Source organism: Marmota flaviventris, chromosome 15 (assembly GCF_047511675.1).
Source record: "Marmota flaviventris isolate mMarFla1 chromosome 15, mMarFla1.hap1, whole genome shotgun sequence".
Taxonomy (NCBI): Eukaryota; Metazoa; Chordata; class Mammalia; order Rodentia; family Sciuridae; genus Marmota; species Marmota flaviventris.
In genome coordinates this window covers 59,416,337-59,436,815 of record NC_092512.1, presented here as the reverse complement: position 1 = coordinate 59,436,815, position 20,479 = coordinate 59,416,337, and the positions used below count along the sequence as shown (strand labels likewise).

The 20,479-nt window shown below is 39.4% G+C and overlaps 1 protein-coding gene across 1 annotated transcript in view; it reads left to right on the top strand.

Annotated features, from left to right (window-relative positions):
- The window catches only part of Rdh10 (retinol dehydrogenase 10), a 28,597-nt gene extending 8,541 nt beyond the window's left edge, over positions 1-20,056 (top strand). Inside the window, exons 3-6 of the mRNA XM_027953032.2 lie at positions 15,373-15,471; positions 16,667-16,812; positions 18,450-18,581; positions 18,686-20,056. Coding sequence (XP_027808833.1) covers positions 15,373-15,471; positions 16,667-16,812; positions 18,450-18,581; positions 18,686-18,809 — 501 coding nt within the window. The 3' untranslated portion in view covers positions 18,810-20,056. The remainder of the gene's footprint in view (positions 1-15,372; positions 15,472-16,666; positions 16,813-18,449; positions 18,582-18,685) is intronic.
- The last annotated feature ends 423 nt before the right edge of the window (positions 20,057-20,479 follow it).

Here is a 20,479-nt window from a genome sequence, read left to right as displayed (position 1 = left end):
AGTAACTTGATGTAATAATAATAATTTTTGCCTGGCCCTAATCTTTTGTACTAGAAATCAAAATCCACAGCATGGAAAAGTGTCTCTTTACGAAATTAGTGTGAGTAGGGAACCAGACATTAAATCCTATGAGAAACTTCCCCACGTGTTTGATCTGTGTTCTAATCTGTCTGGTTATCTCAGTTGTTTGGAAAATACTGCAGAGTAACCAATGCCATCATTTCTAAGCTATATGAATAGATTGTGGTGCTCCCTCATTGCCAAATGCAGTGTGCAGCTTGAGTGCTTTAGTTTCCATGAAGAGACACCTTTCTGTTCCTCTCTCTGCCTTCCCAGTCCTCTTGGCCTCCCCACCTTTGGAATGTTGGCTCTTTAGGATTGTGTGCTCGGACCAGTTGTCTCTGTACACCTCTTCCTAACTGCGTGAAATCAGCATGTCACAATACTAAACTAACTCCTCTTTGCCCCTTCTTGCATTCCCCAGTTGGTCAGTCAGGAGGCTTGAGAACATCGGCATAATCTTCAGTTCTCTATGTGGGTCACCAAATCCTGACTGTTCTCTCTCGCCACCGTGGACTTTAACTAATCCCCTTCTTTCCATTCCCACCCCTTCATGTGTACCTCCATCACCTCTCGCCTAGACTCAGAGCCTCTTAACTTCTTTCTCTGTTCCCATTTTTTGCTCTTCAATCCAGGGTTATCTAAGTAGAGCTGAGTTTGCTATATGCCTGCTTGAAACCCTTGTGTGACCACATGACTCACAGTCCAGCTCATTAGCATGGCATCTTGGGCCTTTCAAAGCTGAATTTCACCTGCCTTCCCAACTCAGCACCTATTACAGCCCCTGCTGTACTATAAACTCCAGCCAGGCTGCTCTTTACTGTGCCCCGAGAGAGCCCTCTGTTCTCATGCTTCATGGAAGAACCTTTGGCTGGCTACTCTGCCATTTGAGTCCCATTTTATTTGGAGACTACAGAAGTTGATTAGTACAAAAAAAAGTATATCACTCCTGCAAAAGAAAAACACAAATTGCAAGTATTTTCATGTTGACTTGATAGTAACTTTATATATTAAGGTGGTAGCCCCTATAAAATAATCATCAAATCCTAGATTCAAGGATTAGTCCCTTCTTCTTTGATCATGGAATGACAGGGGCTATTTGTCTCCATTCCTGAAAGCAAAGTCGTATTTGTTCTTTCTTTTGTTATTTTTTTTTTCTTTTTTCTCCTTTTCTTTTACTGGTATTAGTGATTGAACTCAGGAGCACTGAACCTCTGAGTTATATCTTCAGCCCTTGTTTTATTTGAGACAAGGTCTTGCTAAGTTGCTGAAACTGGCCTCAAACTTGTGATCCTCCTGCCTCAGGCTCTTGAGTTGCTAGAATTCATGCCTTTATTACCATGCCTAGTCCTTCCTTATTTCTCTATTCAGGACTTTATCCATTATCTGACCAGGTAGAAATTAATCTATAGGACATGTCAAAATGCAAGTATTCTTTAACCTATTCTAATGTAACATTGAGTAGCTTTTTCAAAAAGACTGAATGGAGAGTGCGGTAGCAGTCTTTAGCCATTCATTGCAGGACTCGGTCCCTGAAACCTAAACAAGAGCTACAAACCATATGGCTAGATATAACTGCTCACCTTCTCTCAATTCATTCTCTTCCCTTAAATTTGTTTTTACGCTAATCACTTTTCAGATTTTCAAGATCTTTGCCAAGTTCCAGTAAATTTATTTAATAACTAGTGAACAGATAGTGGCAGTCTGAGAAAATTATTTTCAAGCAATTTAATAACCTTACTTGAGAATTGAATTTTTGGTAGGAAACTCCTTTTATTATTTAATTGTTTTTCAAGTTAAGGAATAATTAATAACAGATTCACCTAAAATTTCTTAGTTTTTTCAGAAACTAAAATTAAGCCTCCCTCGTTTGTGATAAGTCACCAGTTTGCCTCTGTCTAATCTAGATATCTGCCTATATAAATGTATGCAAATAGATGCCGTGATTTGTCTATTTGCTTTGTGTTTCACTATATTTAATAAGTAGAAGACACGTGATTATGGTACAGTCATAGCCACTAGAGCTGGGAAAGTATACTTAAGTAGGTCTAAGTGCTATAGACATGTTGAACATCACTAATCCAAACATCTGCTATCTTTTTTTGTGGGGGGTACTGGAAATTGAATCCAAGGTGCTTTACCACTGAGTCACATCCCCATTCCTTTTTTTTTTTTTTTGAGACAGGGTCATACTAAGTTGCTTAGGGCATCACTAAGTTGCTGAGGCTGGCTTTGCAATCCTCCTGCCTCAGCCTCTTGAGTTGCTGGGATTACAGGCATGCACCACCATGCCCAGCTGAAATCTTAAACACGCCAAAATCTGAAAGTTTTTGAGTACCAACATGATTTCTGAAGTAGAAAATTCCACACCTGAGCTCACATGATGGGGTCAGTCAAAATGTAGACATACTAAATATAATGTATAAGATTACCTTCCTGTTATATAAGGTATTATGAAACATAAATGCTTTTTGTAATTAGACTTGATCCCATCCCCCAAGGCATCTCATTATGTAGATACAAATATTACAATATCCAAAACACTTTGGGTCCCAAGCATTTTGGATAAGGGATACTCAACCTGTACCTAGAATGTTTTTGGACCCCCAAACTGTACTATGCTGAAGTTCCACTAGGGGGTGTACTCGCAGGGTGGTTTTGCATCTCATTTCTTACACACACCCAGTATTTTCCTAAGAGAAAGGGCCCTTTGTAACTAATCTTTGGAGTATGACAAAATTTCCAAAGATTAAGAAATGGGGAACTATTCCCTGCCTCTGTTGAATGAAATAAGTCCCATGTTTTGAGCCTGTAATTCCAAGGATCAGATTAAAATGTGTTAATCTCTCTTGGTTTAATTAGTTGTTTCTTATCTCAGAAGTTAGTGTAGTAAGTTAGCTATTCAAAGACCTATCCCTTCTTTAAGTTTCTGTCAACTGACCTAGAAACTCCTTTCAGGCTGAGGCCCATGGAAGCATAGTTGGGAAATAACTCAACAGACAGATGCTTTTGATTCTTTGAAAATATAGAGTAGGTAGGTAGAACATACTGCTGGTCTGTAATAGGGTAGCATTAGAAAATGACCCTGTATTGTGTCTTAACACCCTGTTAAGAGACCGTTGTTGAGAAATAGATTGGCAGAGCATGGCCTAGGGATTTCACCGTGTTTACATGATATACCTGGCCAACCAGTCCCAGTCACCTGGATTTATGCAGGTTCCCCAGCTCTGCTCCAGAGGGTACAGCTTTTCACCTGTGGGAATGCCAAAGTCTTTTTTCCAACGTGGCCTACTCTTTTTTTTCTTTTTTACTTTATTTGTCAATTCTCTTAAAACCGAAGTTCACACCTGTCAGAGACCATTTTCCTAAATGCTCTGAAACTAAAATTAAGTGAGCCACAGGGGGGAAAAATGAATATCCTCTCATAATGATCATAAAACTTTCAACACTGCAGCAAATGCTGCTAGAATATTTAACAACCAAGGGCAATTACTGTGGAAACCTTGAGTGCTGTCAAATTAGCCCCTTACAATGACAAGCCACTTACAGTGAATTCACTTTTGGAAACAAAACATTACTTGGTCTGTGAAACTTTCAAAGATCACACAAAGATTCGGGAAAGGCACCAGTGGTGTTAAACATTGTTTTTTTTTTTTTTTTTTTTTTTTTTTGGTCTGGGGAAGTCACAAGTGTTTCTCTCTTATTTGCTACTTGCATAAAATGTGAATTTCTTGCCTCTCCTTTAAATACCTTCATACTGGGATTTTTGAATATTAACAAGTTTCAGCTTCTTAGTGATATTCTAAGCAATGGGGCTCAAAATAACACTTCCCAAATCAGTGTAACTGGGAAAATATTTGTGGTGTAACTTGTGTAAACACATAGGTATTTTGAGGACAAGTGAAACTTAAAATTCAAAGCCTGAATTTTCCCACCTGCAAATTGTGATTAACATACTGCCCCCTACTGATTTCTCAAGGATTTTTTTTTTTTTTAAAGGGGGTCAGTTCTGCAATCTCTGGCGGGGGGGGGGGGGGGGGGGGGGGGGTTGGGACATAAAGTGTAATTGTTTTAAAATAATTTTTATTTGTAGTATTTCTACATTTACTGGATACTTCTTCATGAATTTTGATTCATAACTTAAATTGTTGTTCTCTGCTAGTAGAGAAAAGGGTTAGGAAGGAGGTGTGACTGGTAAGTGTTGTTTCCCAGCATCATCAAGGATTCTGGAAGAAAGGAGTGAGGTGGCTGAAGCAACTGCTTAGCAACATGCTCTCAAGTCTTTTTTTTTTTTTTTCCGTGATCCTATACTAAGTTTTAACCGGAAGTATGGTCAGGCTCTGTGTGGAGGGAAGAAAGGACTGGAAGATATACATAGTAAGAACCAGGAACTGCAGGAACTTAAAGAAGGAAACAACCTATCCAAAAATAGATAGCAATTAGAATTAAAATAGCCTGTAAATATATGCTTAATGAGCCTTGTGTACATTTACTATACTTTTTATGTAACACTTAAATTTACAAAGCACTTTTCTCTCATTTGAGCTTCACAGAAACTTTGAATTAAGTATTATCCCATTTTTATAGATAAGAGGTCCTGAAACTTCTGTAAGGTCACCACCAGGGAAGGAAGAAGCTAGGACCTAGACCCTCAGCCTGGGGCTTCAGGTCAGAACGTGTACAAATACCTACCTGGGCTACTTGTTCAAAGCTCCTGGTATAGTAAATTTTCCAATGAGTCACTTATGGTTTTTGCCCTGTGGTATAATGTAAGAATTAATCTTCAAATGTTGATTTTTTTTTATTGGCATGGTTAGCTTAGCAATAACTGATTAACTCTAGCTTAATATCCCCAGAAAGTTTGCTCTATAAATTAGACAAGCATGTAAAATTCTAGCCTGAAGAATCAATGCCACACTAGACTTTTATTACCAAAGCTCAACTCAGAGGTTTTTTTTCTGAGCCTTTTCTGTAATTTTCCATGACTGTATTCGAGGTAGCCAATATAGTACATCCTTTGTCATCCAGCCTCCTTCCCTTTCTTCCTATTGTGGGTGTTAGCATTGGTAAATTGGACCTGAGAAGGTAGGCAATGGAAAGGGATCTTCTACAAGGACTGGCTGCATAAAGTTGCATAAGTACTTGGGACCAAAATTTCAATAACACTGTGGTTTTAGTTTAGCTTGTTTTGTTGCCTTATCTCCTGGAAAATGTTAAACCTTTATTCTGTTATATAATAATCTTAGGGGATCAGAATTTCAGAAAGCTTCATAAGCTTCCCCTTTTGAGATGTTAACCATGGATTTTCAAAATTCTGCAGTTTGAGATGGTTGATAACAAGTCCAAGCTTAACCCAAACATCTGATTTATAAAGGGGTAATCTTTTTCTAGGTAGGATTTTCTCACAGACTTGCCAAAGTATGAAAGTTTCTGTGGTTCACTTGCCCAGGGAAAGGTGAAAGAGGGAGGTGCTGAGGCAGACGGGGTCTACATTGTCTTCAAAGCTGTGGATGAGAGGGAGAGGATTTTGAAGTCCTGAGCTCTCTTTGAGAGCTTGCTAGTGCTAAAAGTGGATCCAAGACAAATACACAGACAGTCCACAAGTTCTCACAGTTGTTCATACAAAGTGCTGAGGGCTCTTGACTTAATAATCACCATAATGGAGGTCAAGGGGCAGCAAGAAGAGAGATGTGAAGATTGTTCTGCCATTTTGCTGAATTTTGAGGAGAAATTGATCTGAAGCCACTTGAGATTTGGAGTAGACAGATCCCCCCCCCACCCCTACTCATTCTAGAACCCTGTTCTTGGCCTGTGGTCCAGAGTAGCAGCAGCAGCAGCAATACCACCTGGGGTCATATTAGAAAGAAAGGCTCTGGCCCCCTTCCAAACCTTCTGAATCAGTATCTGCATTTGGTCGCATTCCAAGCAATTCCTATGCACATCAATGTTTGAAGAGAAACAGCTCTTCCACACTTCTTTTCCTTTCTACTTTCTCAATACCTCCCCCTATTTTTCTCTGAGTAAACCAGCCCTATAGGAATCCCGTATATGTGCCAGGTATGGTTGCACATACCTGTAATCCCAGCGGCTTGGGAAGCCGTGGCAGGAGGATTGCAAGTTCTAGGCCAGCCTCAGCAACTTAGGGAGACCCTATCTCAAAATAAAAAGGGGTGGGGTACATAGATCAGTGGTGAAGAGCCCCTGGGTTCAATTCCCACTACAAAAAAATTAAAAAAGATGGTACATGAGGAAAATGTCAGATCCTGCACTCTGGACCCCACCCTTGTCTACATTTTTGTTTTAAATTTGGATTAAGGTCCAGTATCTCAAAAGAGTGAGTCCAGGTGCTCTTTTGCTCACTACTTTCCCTAGTTGCTGTGCCCGTAGCCATGAGCAGCATGGCAGAAGGTAGGGATCGTGAAGGGTTGTTCTTCCTGCCCAGGACCAAAATAAACTTCTGGAATTAATTTGTGGGAGGTCAGGGACCTTGCAGGTGTTGCTGTGGATCCCTTCCAGCCTAGTGCCTGGCACATCAGGAACATTCATAATTGTTGGATGACTGAGGAAATGGTTCCACATAGTCTTGCTATACTTAAAGGGAGTAGTAGTTTAAAAGTATACAAACTTGCGGCTGGGATTGTGGCTCAGCGGTAGAGCGCTAGCCTAGCATGGGCGGGACCCAGGTTCGATCCTCAGAACCACATAAAAATAAAGGCATTGTGTTGTGTCCTTCTATACCTAAAAAATTTTAAAAAAGTATATAAACTAAAGTGGTAGGATTTTGAGCCCATTTTTTTTTTCTTCAGTGTTGGAGATCTCAGGGCCTCATACATGCTGTGTAAGCACTCTGCCACTGAGCTACATCCACAGGCTATATGGAGCCCAGTTTAAGTTGTGCTCCCCCCCCCCCCCACCAGCTTGGAATGTATTCCAAACCTAGAAAAATGTCATTACAATGTGAGAATTAGATTTGAGGAGAAAACCATCACTGGAGTATGTGGAACTTGGTTTGCTAATGCCCACATCCATACTAGATAGTGGGGGCCCTCGAGGGGTCACTTTTGCCTTCAGGAGGACATTGGCAATACATTTTTCTTATCAGACTGGTGAAGCTGCTACTGGCATCTAGTGGAGAGAAGAGAGGACGCTGCCGAAACATCCGTGAGGCCCCCAAAGCTCCCCAGGGCATAAAATAACCCAGCAATAAATATAATGGTGCTGAGACTGGGAAACTGTTCTAGAAAACTGGGTCTCAAACTTTCTACTTATTGGAGTCACCTGGGGAATGTTTCCTCTTACTGCCTGATTTCTCTCCTTTGGAGTTTCTGGTATAACTGGTCTGGGATGTGGCCTGGGCACCAGGAGTAAAACTCCCTAGGCAATTCTAATGTGTAGCAAAGTTTGAGATCCACTTATTTAGAGAAAAGGTGGCTTCTGCAATCATTAAAGTTCTCTAAGAGGTTCAAAAAGGTTTATTTATTTATTTGGGGTAATGCTTAGCTCCATCCAGGTACCATAAACCCTTATATATATTAAGTGACTTCTCAGTATTATATATAGTGCATGTTCAGGAATAAATTTTCACGAGTAACCTCTTGATTATGTCTATCCTGTTTTTAAGTAAAGATTTGTTGTTGTTTTAAGCTCACTAGAAAGCAGGGAAGAATTTGAACTATTTGCACTCATGAATTACAAGGGCTGATGATCATGGGGACATTGCTGGGTTGTGCTCTTGGAAGGGGCAAAGGCGCCCTGCCACTTCAGATGGCCCAGCAGTGGTTAAGCTGGCGTGCATGTGCTTGTGCCTCACGCAAGTGGTTACTGGTCACTAGAGCAGAACCGAAGCCTCTGCCCTTTGGAAGATCTGTCTTTATTACCATTTCTGAGAAGTGATGTGCATTTGGGGCAAAGCAAAGGGATTAATGACAGCCCCTTGTTTGGCAGGTGATTTGGCTGCAATTTTGTGGGTTATTTTCTTTATTCCATAGAGTTATTGAGGTGGGGGAGGGGCCTGGGTCTGAGCGAGATCATTGAACTCTCCTTTGATCATCTCTGGTCCAGTCAGGGGAGGATCAAGGGAAATAGCATTTTAAAAACAGTGTCCAGTGTTCATAGTTTTGTTCACACGTTGAACTGCCATGGGTTCAAGTAAAACAGAAAAACAACTATTTTGCACAGATAATTCGCAATATTAAATTGGCTGCATGAATTCAAGTTATACTATGTTAAAAGGCACAGCCATGACAACATATAAATGTTTAATGGCTAGATATTTTATTAATCACCAGGGGCTGGCAGCCACACTAATGGAGCTGATACCTTATTGAGTCATTTACGAGAGTCTTAGGCAAGTCATACCTCAGTATTAAGACTTGTATTTTGAATGCACAGTAGGAACTGAAGAAGTCTTGAATATGAACCTAACATTTTTTTAGCTAAAAATTCTTGGAGATCCCCTCTTTTTGTCTCGCAAATGAGTTAAATGAAGATTCAGAGAAGTCAGGTAACAAAAAGAAGGTTGAAGCTTCAGCAGTCAGAACCGTGCAGGTTTCTGGAATCCAAAGACCAGTGTACTTTCCAGATAGATTGAGTTTTAAGTCACCTCATTTCTGGTATTTCTGCATAGCGAGCCCTAAAGTATAAGGGATTATTGGGATCTGACTTGCAGCCTTGGGGTAGATTCACCCCATCCTTTAGCAGTGGGAAGACAAGTTAATGAAGCATTTATTTTTGCTGAATAACTAATGGTGTCATCATCTAGGTGTTCATTTGAAAAGCCTCGCTCTTTTATTAGCTTCTTGGTTGCAGGGCAACTGTAAGAGTATTCTTGTGCATGTGTGTTAAGTATTAACTGCTGATGCTGTTCAAATGTTAAACGAATCCCTGTAGCCTCACAATAATAATTTTTTTAAAGGATGGTAAATGTAACATTGGTACAAATTTGATGACATATTCCTTGGTCTCCTTCTCTATCTAGAAAGAGATGTTTTGTCTCAATCTGACAGAAATTAAGATGAACACTTTAAGTCAGAGACAGTAGTTCCAGGCTTCAGTTATCTTGAGGCTATTTTGCACAATTAGTCAGGAGATCTTTCTGTGTCTGCAAACATAGCCAAATAGGAAAAGGAACAAAGGCCACTGTGCAGCTGCATGACTGTCAGAATGTCTCCTGTCAGCTGCACCTAAAATAGTTAAAAGTCAGTATATTGCTTGCCAACAAAGGTTAGGCTTTATCTCCCAATTATAGATAGTTCCATAGTGAAGATTGCCTTTTTGAAATAATATTGTGGTCAAAGTAACTTTTCTAAAGTTTGACCATTATATTTATTAAGCATTATATTTATTATTTGAAACCAGCAAAATTAAGAGTATTTAGGTTCATATTTCCTCTCACAGGGTAACTGGTGGTACATTACCATGTTTAATCTTTGCATGCAGTAATGAGCAATTAACCTTCTTAACACAGTCCAGTCTATTTCCAACGTCTTCAAAAGTTTGTGTGGTTGAATCAGTATTCCAGGAACAGTAACTGAATTCTCAGAGAAGAGTGCCACCAGATGTCATTTTAGCCTTGTAAATATTCAAGAGAATATTCGATAATGATTCTGATAAAAATAAGTTACTCTGCTGGCAACACAGGCAAGAGAAGAACAGGAGGAAAGCTGTTTACCATAGTAGGGACAGCATAAAGCGTAAGCACATTCAGGTAGATATTTTTGTTTGATGGACTCTATTGTATTCTCATTTTCAGATCGTACAAAATGCTGTCATTTTAGAGATCTGAAAACCTACATCAGCACTCCATCCTCTATATATGCCATTTCCCATCGTAATATAATTTATAACTCTCTGGAAATTAATGTTTAATCTGTTTCTTGGACATTCGAATAAGATATATAAACTTCAAAATAATTCTTTTAAAAGACTGTCACTAGACAGTCATGCGAATGTACAAAAATCCAACCTAAGGTCTTTTCCTACTGTGAAAAATTAACCGTGCTTTTCCCTCGGTGGCTGTGAACCTGGGGCTGTTTACAGATACAGGGAATGCCTTCTGGGTGTTTTACCAACACCATCTCAAAATTTCAAGTCCGGCTTTGCCAGACACCGTGTTTCTTCACATTCTCTTTTGCTTAACTTTCAGCTAATTTGTCCTGACACCGCAGCTGCAGGCTCTGCACTGCACAGTCTGTCATTAAGAGCACCAAGAGTGATCTGGAGGTCGGAACTGTTGGAAGTTAATTTGGCGTAAACCCAACTTTCAAAGATTTCTCAAGCTATGACATGCCATGTCTATGTGCAGTCACTTACACTTCTGTGTGAGAAGTTCTTGCCCATATTATAAATGTGACCTTTACAGGTATCTTTCAGAGGGCCCAGTGCTTTGAAGAGGAACCCTGAGGAGCTATGGAGATATTAGACTTGTTAAACGTGTCTCATAGGAATGTCAGTGTTCATTTAAATGTTCTTCTTTCTTTTTCTTCTTTTTTTTTAATCACGTAAACAACCCTGTCTGCTGGCAGCAGATTTTTAACCTTGTGATAAAATTAATCACAAATAATCAAAGTTCTGTATTTGCCCTTTACAGCCAGAGTCAATTATTACGATTTTTTCTTTTTTAGCAATTAAGAGACCCTAGATCTCTTCCAACTCTAAATTCTCTAAACCTTCCTGGTTCAAATATAGGTAACTGATATTGAGACACCCCCCGCCCCTATAGATCAAGAGTCACTCAGATTTTCTTGATAAAGGACTAGATCTCCTCTGTTTTCTAAACATTCAACTAAGAGGACACAGAATGAAGTACAATTCTGGGTGTTTGGTTTAGCCTCCAGCAAACCTTGCCAACCAGCATGGGTGCCAGCTAACTCTAGAGACTGATTAAATGCCCTTCCTGTAGGGATCCCATCATGCGTTGTTAAGTCCTGATCTAGATAATCTGTCCTTACAGTTGATCTAACACAGCAGTCCTGGGGCAGTGAATTATCTGACTCTCCCTTCTCAGATCCTCCATGGCAGCATACCCATGAAATTCTACTCACACCGCTTGGGTGTGCATTTCAGATTCGCCCTTTATGTTCTTCTAACAACTCTTTGAGACAAAGTTAAAGATCATGAACCTTAGCTTGAACTGACTGGTGTCATGGCAACTAGAACTTCACCTTTTGCTGGTCCCCACCTCGTACATGCTACAATATTTGTGCACATTAATAATTCATTGCAAAGTGCCAGATTTCTTTGTTCTGTCAAGCTGTGTCAAGGACCGAATATGCTGTGCTATCTCAGATGTCATCTACCAGACTGTTGAGGGCAGGAGTAATTAGAAAGGAAAACTAGTTGGGTTACTTTGGAAAATTCCTGAAAATGCAGTGCTTTCTGGTCACCCATTTATGGCACTTTTTTCCTTGCAAAGTAAGGAACAGAATTAGTGTTGATCGAGGTTTATTTAATAATGCACCCCAGATCCCAGGTGGGGGTGGGCGTGTGGAAATAATGTACAAGGAGTAATTGCTCATGTCCATTCAGGCATCAAGAAATGATTAACAGCCTTAGTCACATGTCCTAGGGTCCAGCAGGACCCTGAGCATGGGCTTAAGAGAAACCCTGAGTGGTCCTGATGTGGGTGCTCTTGCCCAGCTTGCCTCTGATCAGCATAGAGTGAGTGTCTGGCACCTGTTTTGGAAAACAAGCAGTCTGGGTCCCAAAGCTGCTGGCATTACCTGCAGGGTTTCATCAGCAGCTCATGTCTTGTTGACAGCCTTAGAAGTTGTGGTGATTGTGGTATTACCTAAGGTTGAGTCTTTCTACATAAAGAATATGGTCTTTGTCTTCAAAGGTACACTATGCACAGACACATTGGATTTCATTTATGAAGAGATCAATTTTTTCCTGTTTAGGCAAAGAAGTCATGTTTTAAACTGAACTTTGGCCCACTGCCGCTTTAAATTTTTTTTGTAAATCCTCTCTCTCCAAAAAAAAAAAAATTTGAATTAAAACAAAGTAACCAACTTGTGTCACACTTCACTAGCTACTTAAAGTTGAAACATATTTCCCTGAACAATATGTTTATAACCCACAACTTGAAAATATTTTAATTATATAGCCATATTTGGATTACTTTGCTTCTATTTTTTCTTTCTCTCTTCTTCTTTTTTTTTTTTTCCTTTCAATATAAAACCAGTATCTTAACTCCCCTGCAAACAATTATGGGGCAGGGGCACAGGAGCAGAATCAGAACCAAATCACATTCTTTGGAATGTGAATGTACAGCCCTCCTGCTTATGTGAGAGAGAAAAACTAGAGCTGGTTTACATTTGATGTATCAATTTAACCCAGTTTAATCCTGATGAGTTTAAATTCTGCTTAGGGACAGGAATGAGACCAAGTCCTGTTTTACCCATTATTACAAGGCCAGATTGTGACACAGTAACCGCACATAACACATGTTCAAGAATGACTAGTTGAATGGAGAAGTGAATACCACCAGACTCATTTCAGGGGAGGGGTGAGGACTTTAATCAGTTTCAGAACCTTGCAACCAATTAAACTTAAAACACAGTTAGGAACTTGTTAATCTTGTATCACCTGCCTTTATATGCTGCTGAGGATCTGGGTTAGTCATTTAACACCTACAGGCAGAACCTCAGCACATGAATATGGGGAACTCATTAGAACCAGCCCACTCTGGTGTCTGTGAGTTACTAATCTGCCCGCCGCCAGCTGGAGTTAGGATGGACACTGGCCACAGAAGCAAGCAGCTCAGTGAATCAGATTTGTCAGGTAGCCAAGTAGCAAATTCTTACTTGTATTTTAAATTGTGTGTAATTTCTTAGGATTTAATATTAAGTTCCTATATTTACCTGTATTAAGAACTTTTAAAACACAAAGATAGAAAGGACTCTCTTCTAACACTAGGCAAATTTTAATATAGATGACTGTGTGACTTTATTACGAGTCTAGTGATATGTGGCATGATCCTGTCTCCATGCCCAATTGTTGGCTAATGTGAGCGCTCTGAACAGATTGGAGGTAGGCTAGGCTAAGCCCTGAAGGTTGATAGTTTAGGTGTATTAAGTGCATTCTCCACTTAGGATATTTTCAACTTGTGGTTAGTTTATCACGACATAACACCATCATAAGTTTAGAAGCTTCTGTCCTTAGAAGCAATGCCTGGCTAACATCAAGAATAAATTTTATACTTTTTAGTTAGTCTGGGAATAATTCATCATTAGTCATTTTATAGACGTGATTGCTTAGGGATATGTTTTCAAGTTTAGCTTGGAATATAGAAGCTTTGTGACGTGACTTGATTTCAGTTCTGGGATATAATGGCCATATTATAAATTATAGAGCCTGAAGTTGAACTATAATGACCTAAATTATCAGTTCTTTCGGCTTTTGGGGGTATAAGGCAGACCAAAGTTATAATTACTGTGATAGTTGCCCTAACAATTGCCATTTGTAACTCTGAAGAAACAATCCAGCTGAAACATGTGCTGGGCCCATGCAGTAGTGAGAGGTGAGCACAATCACAGGGTGGCGATTCTGCCTTAAAATTTGTTAAGTCTGACCTGTGTCATCTAGCTTGGTCTGAGACAGCCAGATAAATAAGTATAAAACAGTTAATCAAAATATCATAAAAGCTTGTAATTATGTGTTAGGATGAAAGGTACCAACTATGTGTCTTAGAGAGAGATGGATAAAGTCAAGCTGGTCTTGAATAATATTAGATAACACAGGCAGGTGCATGGGCTGGGAGTGAGCTCCATGTCAGAGCACATGCTCATCCTGCACAAGGTCCTGGGTCTAATCCCCAGCACTGCAAAGCAATAGTAATGATGACTCTCTAAATACTTTCAATAAAGGATTATTACAAAATTCAACTGATACAATTAATATAAAGCAACTGAAAAGCATTACAGACTGTATAACTCTGTGATCACTGTCACACTTGGGCTTACATAGAAAGGGATTGGGAATATAGATTCTCAGAGAAGAATTCATAGGTAAAAATTTGCAGGTGAGCAGAAGAATTAAGGAGACCCAGACAAATAGGGAACAAGTCCAGAATGGGGTACTGAGTGATGACCCAGGAGACAGACAGGGGAAGACCTTGAGATGCTTTATAGAGATTCATCTGGCAAATGTTCCATGAATTGGAGTGTGGAAAGACTTCTGAATTAATGAGATTGCTGATTTTAATTTTATACATGCGAAAGTTATCATAACAAACTAAAGATTCATCCAAAAATTCAGTGAGTCCTTAGCCAAGAAATCTCTGAGAAGGGAACTCTTTTTTTTTTTTTTTTTAAGTCTGCTGTGTAGTGCTTTGTTTTTTAACTTCATAAATCATGGGAAGCTGTGTTGGCAGTAGACAATAACTCAACAGTGGACAGATTGCTCTTTTCCTGCTTTCTTTTAAGAAGCAGGTTATAAAACTGTTGGGAGCCTGGTAGAATAGTTAATAGATCATCTTAAGTAATTTGAAGGATTTTTTTTAATGCAGTTCTGCATTTTGAAGGCAAGAGACCAAAGGGGAAAGAGAGTTTAGTAAGAAATCGGTGCCATCTCTGATTTTCACCACCTCAGTGGATCTGCCACATAGTCTGCCACCCTAAGTGGCCAGTCTTCTGCCTCTGTGGGATTTACCTCAGAGACCCCCACAGTGCAGTTTGGTCCTTTGAAATTCTACAAGTTCTTATCAGTATAGCATTAGCATCGTGGTATATTTTTCATTAAAATGGTTGTGTATTTTTACCATTTTCTACATTCTAAAGCACTTTACCTTCTGCTAGCGTGCACATGAACAGTGAACCTTTTGATGGTACAGCAGCTCTTCCTTCCCGGGGCTATCACTAATTAGATGTAGCGGTAGGATAAGCATTTATACAAGGCACCTGCTCATAGGGAGGCTTCAGGTCCTCAGAGCAGATGGCTGCGCTGAAGTGTCATGAGCGTAAAAAGATCTCTGCCCTGGGAGTCACTTTAGATTAACAGACAACTGTCACTTAAAGGTGATAAAGACCCTTCCACTAATAGCTTTCTTCTCATCTCTAGGCATTGTCCCCCAAAGTCCTCGTGTTACAATCTGGTTGGTCATGGCCTCTAATAGCCCTGTCATGCCAATGATATGGTACTGAGTTAACCAGACACATAAAGGACCTTCTCTTTTTTGGAAAATATAAAATGTTTTTAAATGAATTGGGAAGTATAATATTGTATGGGTCAGAGTTTGTTCTGTGACCCTGGATTGGGTTTTAGAGGAAATTCAGCAGGTCACTTCTAAAACTTGAATCTTATCTTTCCTTTCAGACGACTAAGGCCTTTCTTCCTACGATGCTGGAGATTAATCATGGTCATATTGTGACAGTTGCAAGTTCCTTGGGATTGTTCAGTACTGCTGGAGTTGAGGTTTGTCAGATGTAAAGCATTTCCTTCAGATACCCCGTGATGAACACATCACCAGAGTACCTGCTGCTTGTACATTTGTGGAAGTGTCCAGTTGGCATGCTGAATATAGGATGTTTCCCAATAAACCAGGGCCAGCTGTTAAAATGGAATTATACCTCTTCTGCCATAAAATCACTTCTACTGGCTTGACAAAGTCGCAGCAACAAGAGAAGTAGATGGGCCAGTCCTAAGTGTACCCCATTTCCATCAGCAGCCTTGATGATGGTGGGAGGCACAGGGTCAGGAATGGAACCATGGAGAGCAATGGTAGTGCTGTGGGGAACAGATAAATGAGGCCAAAGATTGATGTTCTGTTTTCATCATCTTGCCAAAAGTGAGCTGCCTTGTGTTGGCTCATCAGATGAGTTGGTTATATTCAATGTCAGGTCTCTGCATTTTAAGTTTATAATAGTGAACTTCATCAAACCCTGTTCCTCACCATGCTGAAATTATAAAACATATGTAAACTATTGTTCTGTGTTGTTTGTCTTATGGGTACCTATAAAATTGAAAAAGATAATTTCATGCATATATGCAAAGCAACACAGAATAGATGGCTTCTGCATTCAGGAGATTTTTTTATTTCCATTCCTAACTTAAAGTTGGGTCATGGACAAGAACTGTGTATTGTGTGCCCTTAGGTTAAGTTCTAGTTTAAGTTTACAAGCTTTGATTATCATTTTCATTTGAATTTCACCCTAAAGAGAAAGTCAGATCATAACAACTTATAACCTGAGCTAGACTTGCCTTTGTTCTTCTTGCATTAATTTAAACAAACAGGTTTTTCAGTCTCCTTCACTGAACAAGAGACCATTTGTAAATTTTCCAGACACTTCAAAGTGAACCTCTCTGCATTTTTAACTTCAGCCTGTTAGCTTTCATAGAATCTTTGGCAGTAACTTCCCCAAAGTAATTTGATACTTAGTAGATGTGGCAAAAAGCATTCATCTGTTTCTGCTGTTGCTTTGAAAATATTATTTCTGCACTGAACCACATCGGATATCTGTCTTTTAAAATGGTTTCCTTTTCTTTGCTTGGCCACCTATAACCTTTTGTAGCAAACATCTAGCCAGGGAAGATAGAACCAGGGAAGCTTCAGGTTGTCTGGATTTGAGCATGTTCTTAGCATTTCTGTTATTTCTCCTCTCTAACTCAGGATTACTGTGCCAGTAAATTTGGAGTTGTGGGTTTTCATGAATCCCTGAGCCATGAACTAAAGGCTGCTGAAAAGGATGGAATTAAAACAACCTTGGTTTGCCCTTACCTGGTAGACACTGGCATGTTCAGAGGCTGCCGAATCAGGTGAGTGGGAACATATTACGGATAAAAAGGATAACACTGGGGGAATGTGTGGAGTTGGATTTTCAATCCATCTTTTGCTTTAATTGTCATTTGACAATTAACCTGTAGTTAATTGGTCAGGGTTAATTGGTTTTTAAAATTGTGTAAGTTTGGCAAGCAGGAGACCTGTGCCACACTAACAGTAACTTTCAGAAATTAATTCAAGAAGCATTGTATGTATGTAGTAAGTGGCATTTCCATCCCTTCAGGGAGAAAGTGTAAATACCCAGGATCTTTCTTACAAGCTGTATCCTCAAGAGTAATTTTCTCTTAGTGTTGGTAAATAAGAGTACCAGAGGAAAAATTCTTAATATAACTTTGGTTTAGATATGAAACAGTGTCCCTGTCACAGAGGAGTAACATGCCTTTATTCTAAAAAAGACATTGCATATTACATTCCAGATTCGGAAATTTCTCTTTTTTCAGCAAGTGTATGTTGCTAGATTCATTCTGACAGAACGAGAAGAATCATTTAGATTTACTAAAGATGAAATGAAAGACCCACACACTTAGAAAGAAGCACATGGGAATATAAATGTCAAGTTCCATCTGACTCACGTTCAGCAGAGTAAACACAACCACGAATCATTAAGAAGATACTTGTGAAGACACGCTTACTTTGAGATCTTCGCTTAAGTGAATCTCCCTGTTGGTCGAGAGCCATTCTTAACACATACTGAACCGGACAAGCAGTGAATTCTGTGGAGGGCAATTTGAGTCGTTCCAGTCTCAGACTGACTCCAAGTCTGGACTGAGAAATGAACTCTAGGGGGTAGGGGTGCAGTTCAGTGGTAGAGCACGTGCTCAGCATGCATGAGGCCCTGGGTTCCATCCCCAGCACCAAGAACAGAAAAAGAAAAAGTAGGAACTCTAGCTCCTTTTCATGAATGTGTGCGTGTGTCAATGGTCTGGCTTTTTTCCCCTATGTGTCTAGAACCTGTTGCTGGAGGTCTTGAGGAGTTCTGTTTCCTATTTAGCACAGTTGTATGTGCAGACGTCCAAAGCTGGGGTGGGAGGATAAATGCTAAAAGCAATAAATCGTGTTACTATGCTATTTCAACATGTAGCATAATGAACTAAACTGTAGGGAGGATATCTGTGTGCCCTTCATTTCAGAGCTCCCTAGAGACTGTATTTTAGCTTTCCCTGTTCAGGGGAAAGGTGTAGACCTATTATTTCACTCAGAAAGGCTATGCCAGTGTTTACGTGCCCACATTTTAGCTACCCCTAATCCTAAAAGCTTTGCCTCTTGTTGGGGTTTAATACTTGCTATGCCAGACACCTACTATTTCTACTTAAAGGAAAATAATAGGAAATACATCTTGAAGCATCTTAAAAACACCACCTTCTCACTTTACAGAAAAGCAGACCATTTTTGCTTTTTTCCCCCTACCTTGTTTTCCTTCACACGTAATCAGATATGTTCATAGTAGGAAAATTTGGGAGAAAAAAAAAAAAACCCAGAAAAGCACCATAAAGAAAGCAAAATGTACCCTGTATCTGGTCACTCAGATAATGTCACAGTGTTTTGATATGTATTTTCAATCTTCACTATTGTTTAATACTGAATTTTATTTTTTAACATAAAACATATATAGGAAAGAAATTGAGCCCTTTTTGCCCCCCCTGAAGCCTGATTACTGTGTGAAGCAGGCCATGAAGGCCATTCTCACCGACCAGCCCATGATCTGCACCCCCCGCCTCATGTACATCGTGACCTTCATGAAGAGGTAACTGTGAAGGGCTCTTCCTCACTGACCCAGCCTTTCCCTACCTGCCCCAGACCCTGATTAACTTGAGGCTTCGAGTTTGTAACTGTGACTTTCCATTTCAGCATCCTTCCTTTCGAAGCAGTCGTGTGCATGTATCGGTTCCTAGGAGCAGACAAGTGTATGTACCCTTTTATTGCTCAAAGAAAACAAGCCACAAACAATAATGAAGCGAAGAATGGAATCTAAGAATCTTTTTGTATGAAATATCATTTCTATCAGAAGACGATCAAGATGTTTCAGTCCAGTGCACATCAGCGTTACTGACATTCTCTGGATTCTAACCCCACGTTGACTTTTTTAAAAAATCAACTTTTTAAAAAAAATAAAGTGTAAATTAACTGACTAGAGTACTTGGGAAGTGTGATCAGTCAAAGTGAGCTAAGCTTGTTGCTAACAGGATCCTTTTAGACAGGACCCTAAAACCAGTCTGATCTTTAGACAAGCACTGTGTGACATCTTTGGGCTGTCATTATTTTTTTAATGAACAGAAAGTCTAGAAATGATAACTACAATGTGTTTCACATGTGTGATTTTTCTGAATTCCCATAGAGTTTATGCATTCTTGTTAGTAAACTCTAGCCAACTGACATCCTTGGAACTTCAAGGACTATAGTGCTATATTTTCTCATCTTTTCTAAGTTCCAGTTGTGTAAAGCCTGTGTGGCTTTTTCATGGTGTCTGTATGTTCAGCTCTTTTTGAAAAGGAATTTTGAAATCTCCATCCATTTGAAGCCAGTGATGTCTGAGCATTACAGTAAAGATGATCAGATCCCATTCTTAAACTCACATTGACTAAAGTATTAGATGATTTTTTTTTTCTTTACATTTGACCTCTGAAATACTTCATTAAGTATCTGGAGACCTAGTTATCCAAAAAGACACGCATTTTCTACCTATGAATTTTGCTGCATATAGAAAGTGCCCTTTCCTCAGGAGTTGCTGTGTTTTGTGTTTTGGGTTGGACTCTTATCTAGAGTACACAGCAGCTTTGCAAAGAACCCATTTCTAAAAATGGGAATTTCTACATTAAAAAGTCCCCATTTTTGTGCCAACTATGATTAGTGAGGGGGAAAATCTTATTCTATGGAGTATGTACGGAAGGGTGTAAAGATTCCTTTGGAAGGTTTATTCACATTGTAGAACAGCAAATGACATTTTTACAGTATTTTTTTGTAAAGCAAACTATTTTGTGCCTTGAATTTGGTATATGTGTATTAGTGAAACATTGTAAAAGTGAACTTCTACCTCTGTATCTAAATGTGTACCATCCACTTGTAAATTACTATGAACTATTATGTGATTGCTTTTTTTTTTTTTTTTTTTTTTAGAATGTCTTGTTTAAATAGTGACCAATGTTTAAGGCTATTAAAATAAGCCAACTTTTACTAATTGGGAAGTTTTATAAAGGACTGATTAAACTTAATTAAATTACATACCAGTGACTGTGATTATTATCAGCAATGTTGTAAGGAAAATCATTCTGTTCTTTTTCTTTCATGCCATCCTTATGTTGCATGGTTAAATAAAAATGTTTGAATGGGATAGCATTTGGGAACAGACATAATAATAACCCAGGGTGTCATGCACCCAAATTTCCAATGTTACCATCTACCTATGTAAGATAGCTTCATCAAAGGCTGCTTGTATTAAAGTGGGAAGACGGGGCTGGGGCTGGGGCTCAGTGGTAGAGTGTTTGCCTAACATGTATGAGGCCCTGGGTTCGATCCTCAGCACCACACACACACACACAAAAAAAAAATTAAAGTGGGAAAACAGAAATACTCCCATTACCTGTGTTTGTCTGGCTGCACCACAGATCAAACCTCACTGGATCCATGTTCTGGAAAGGTCCTGGG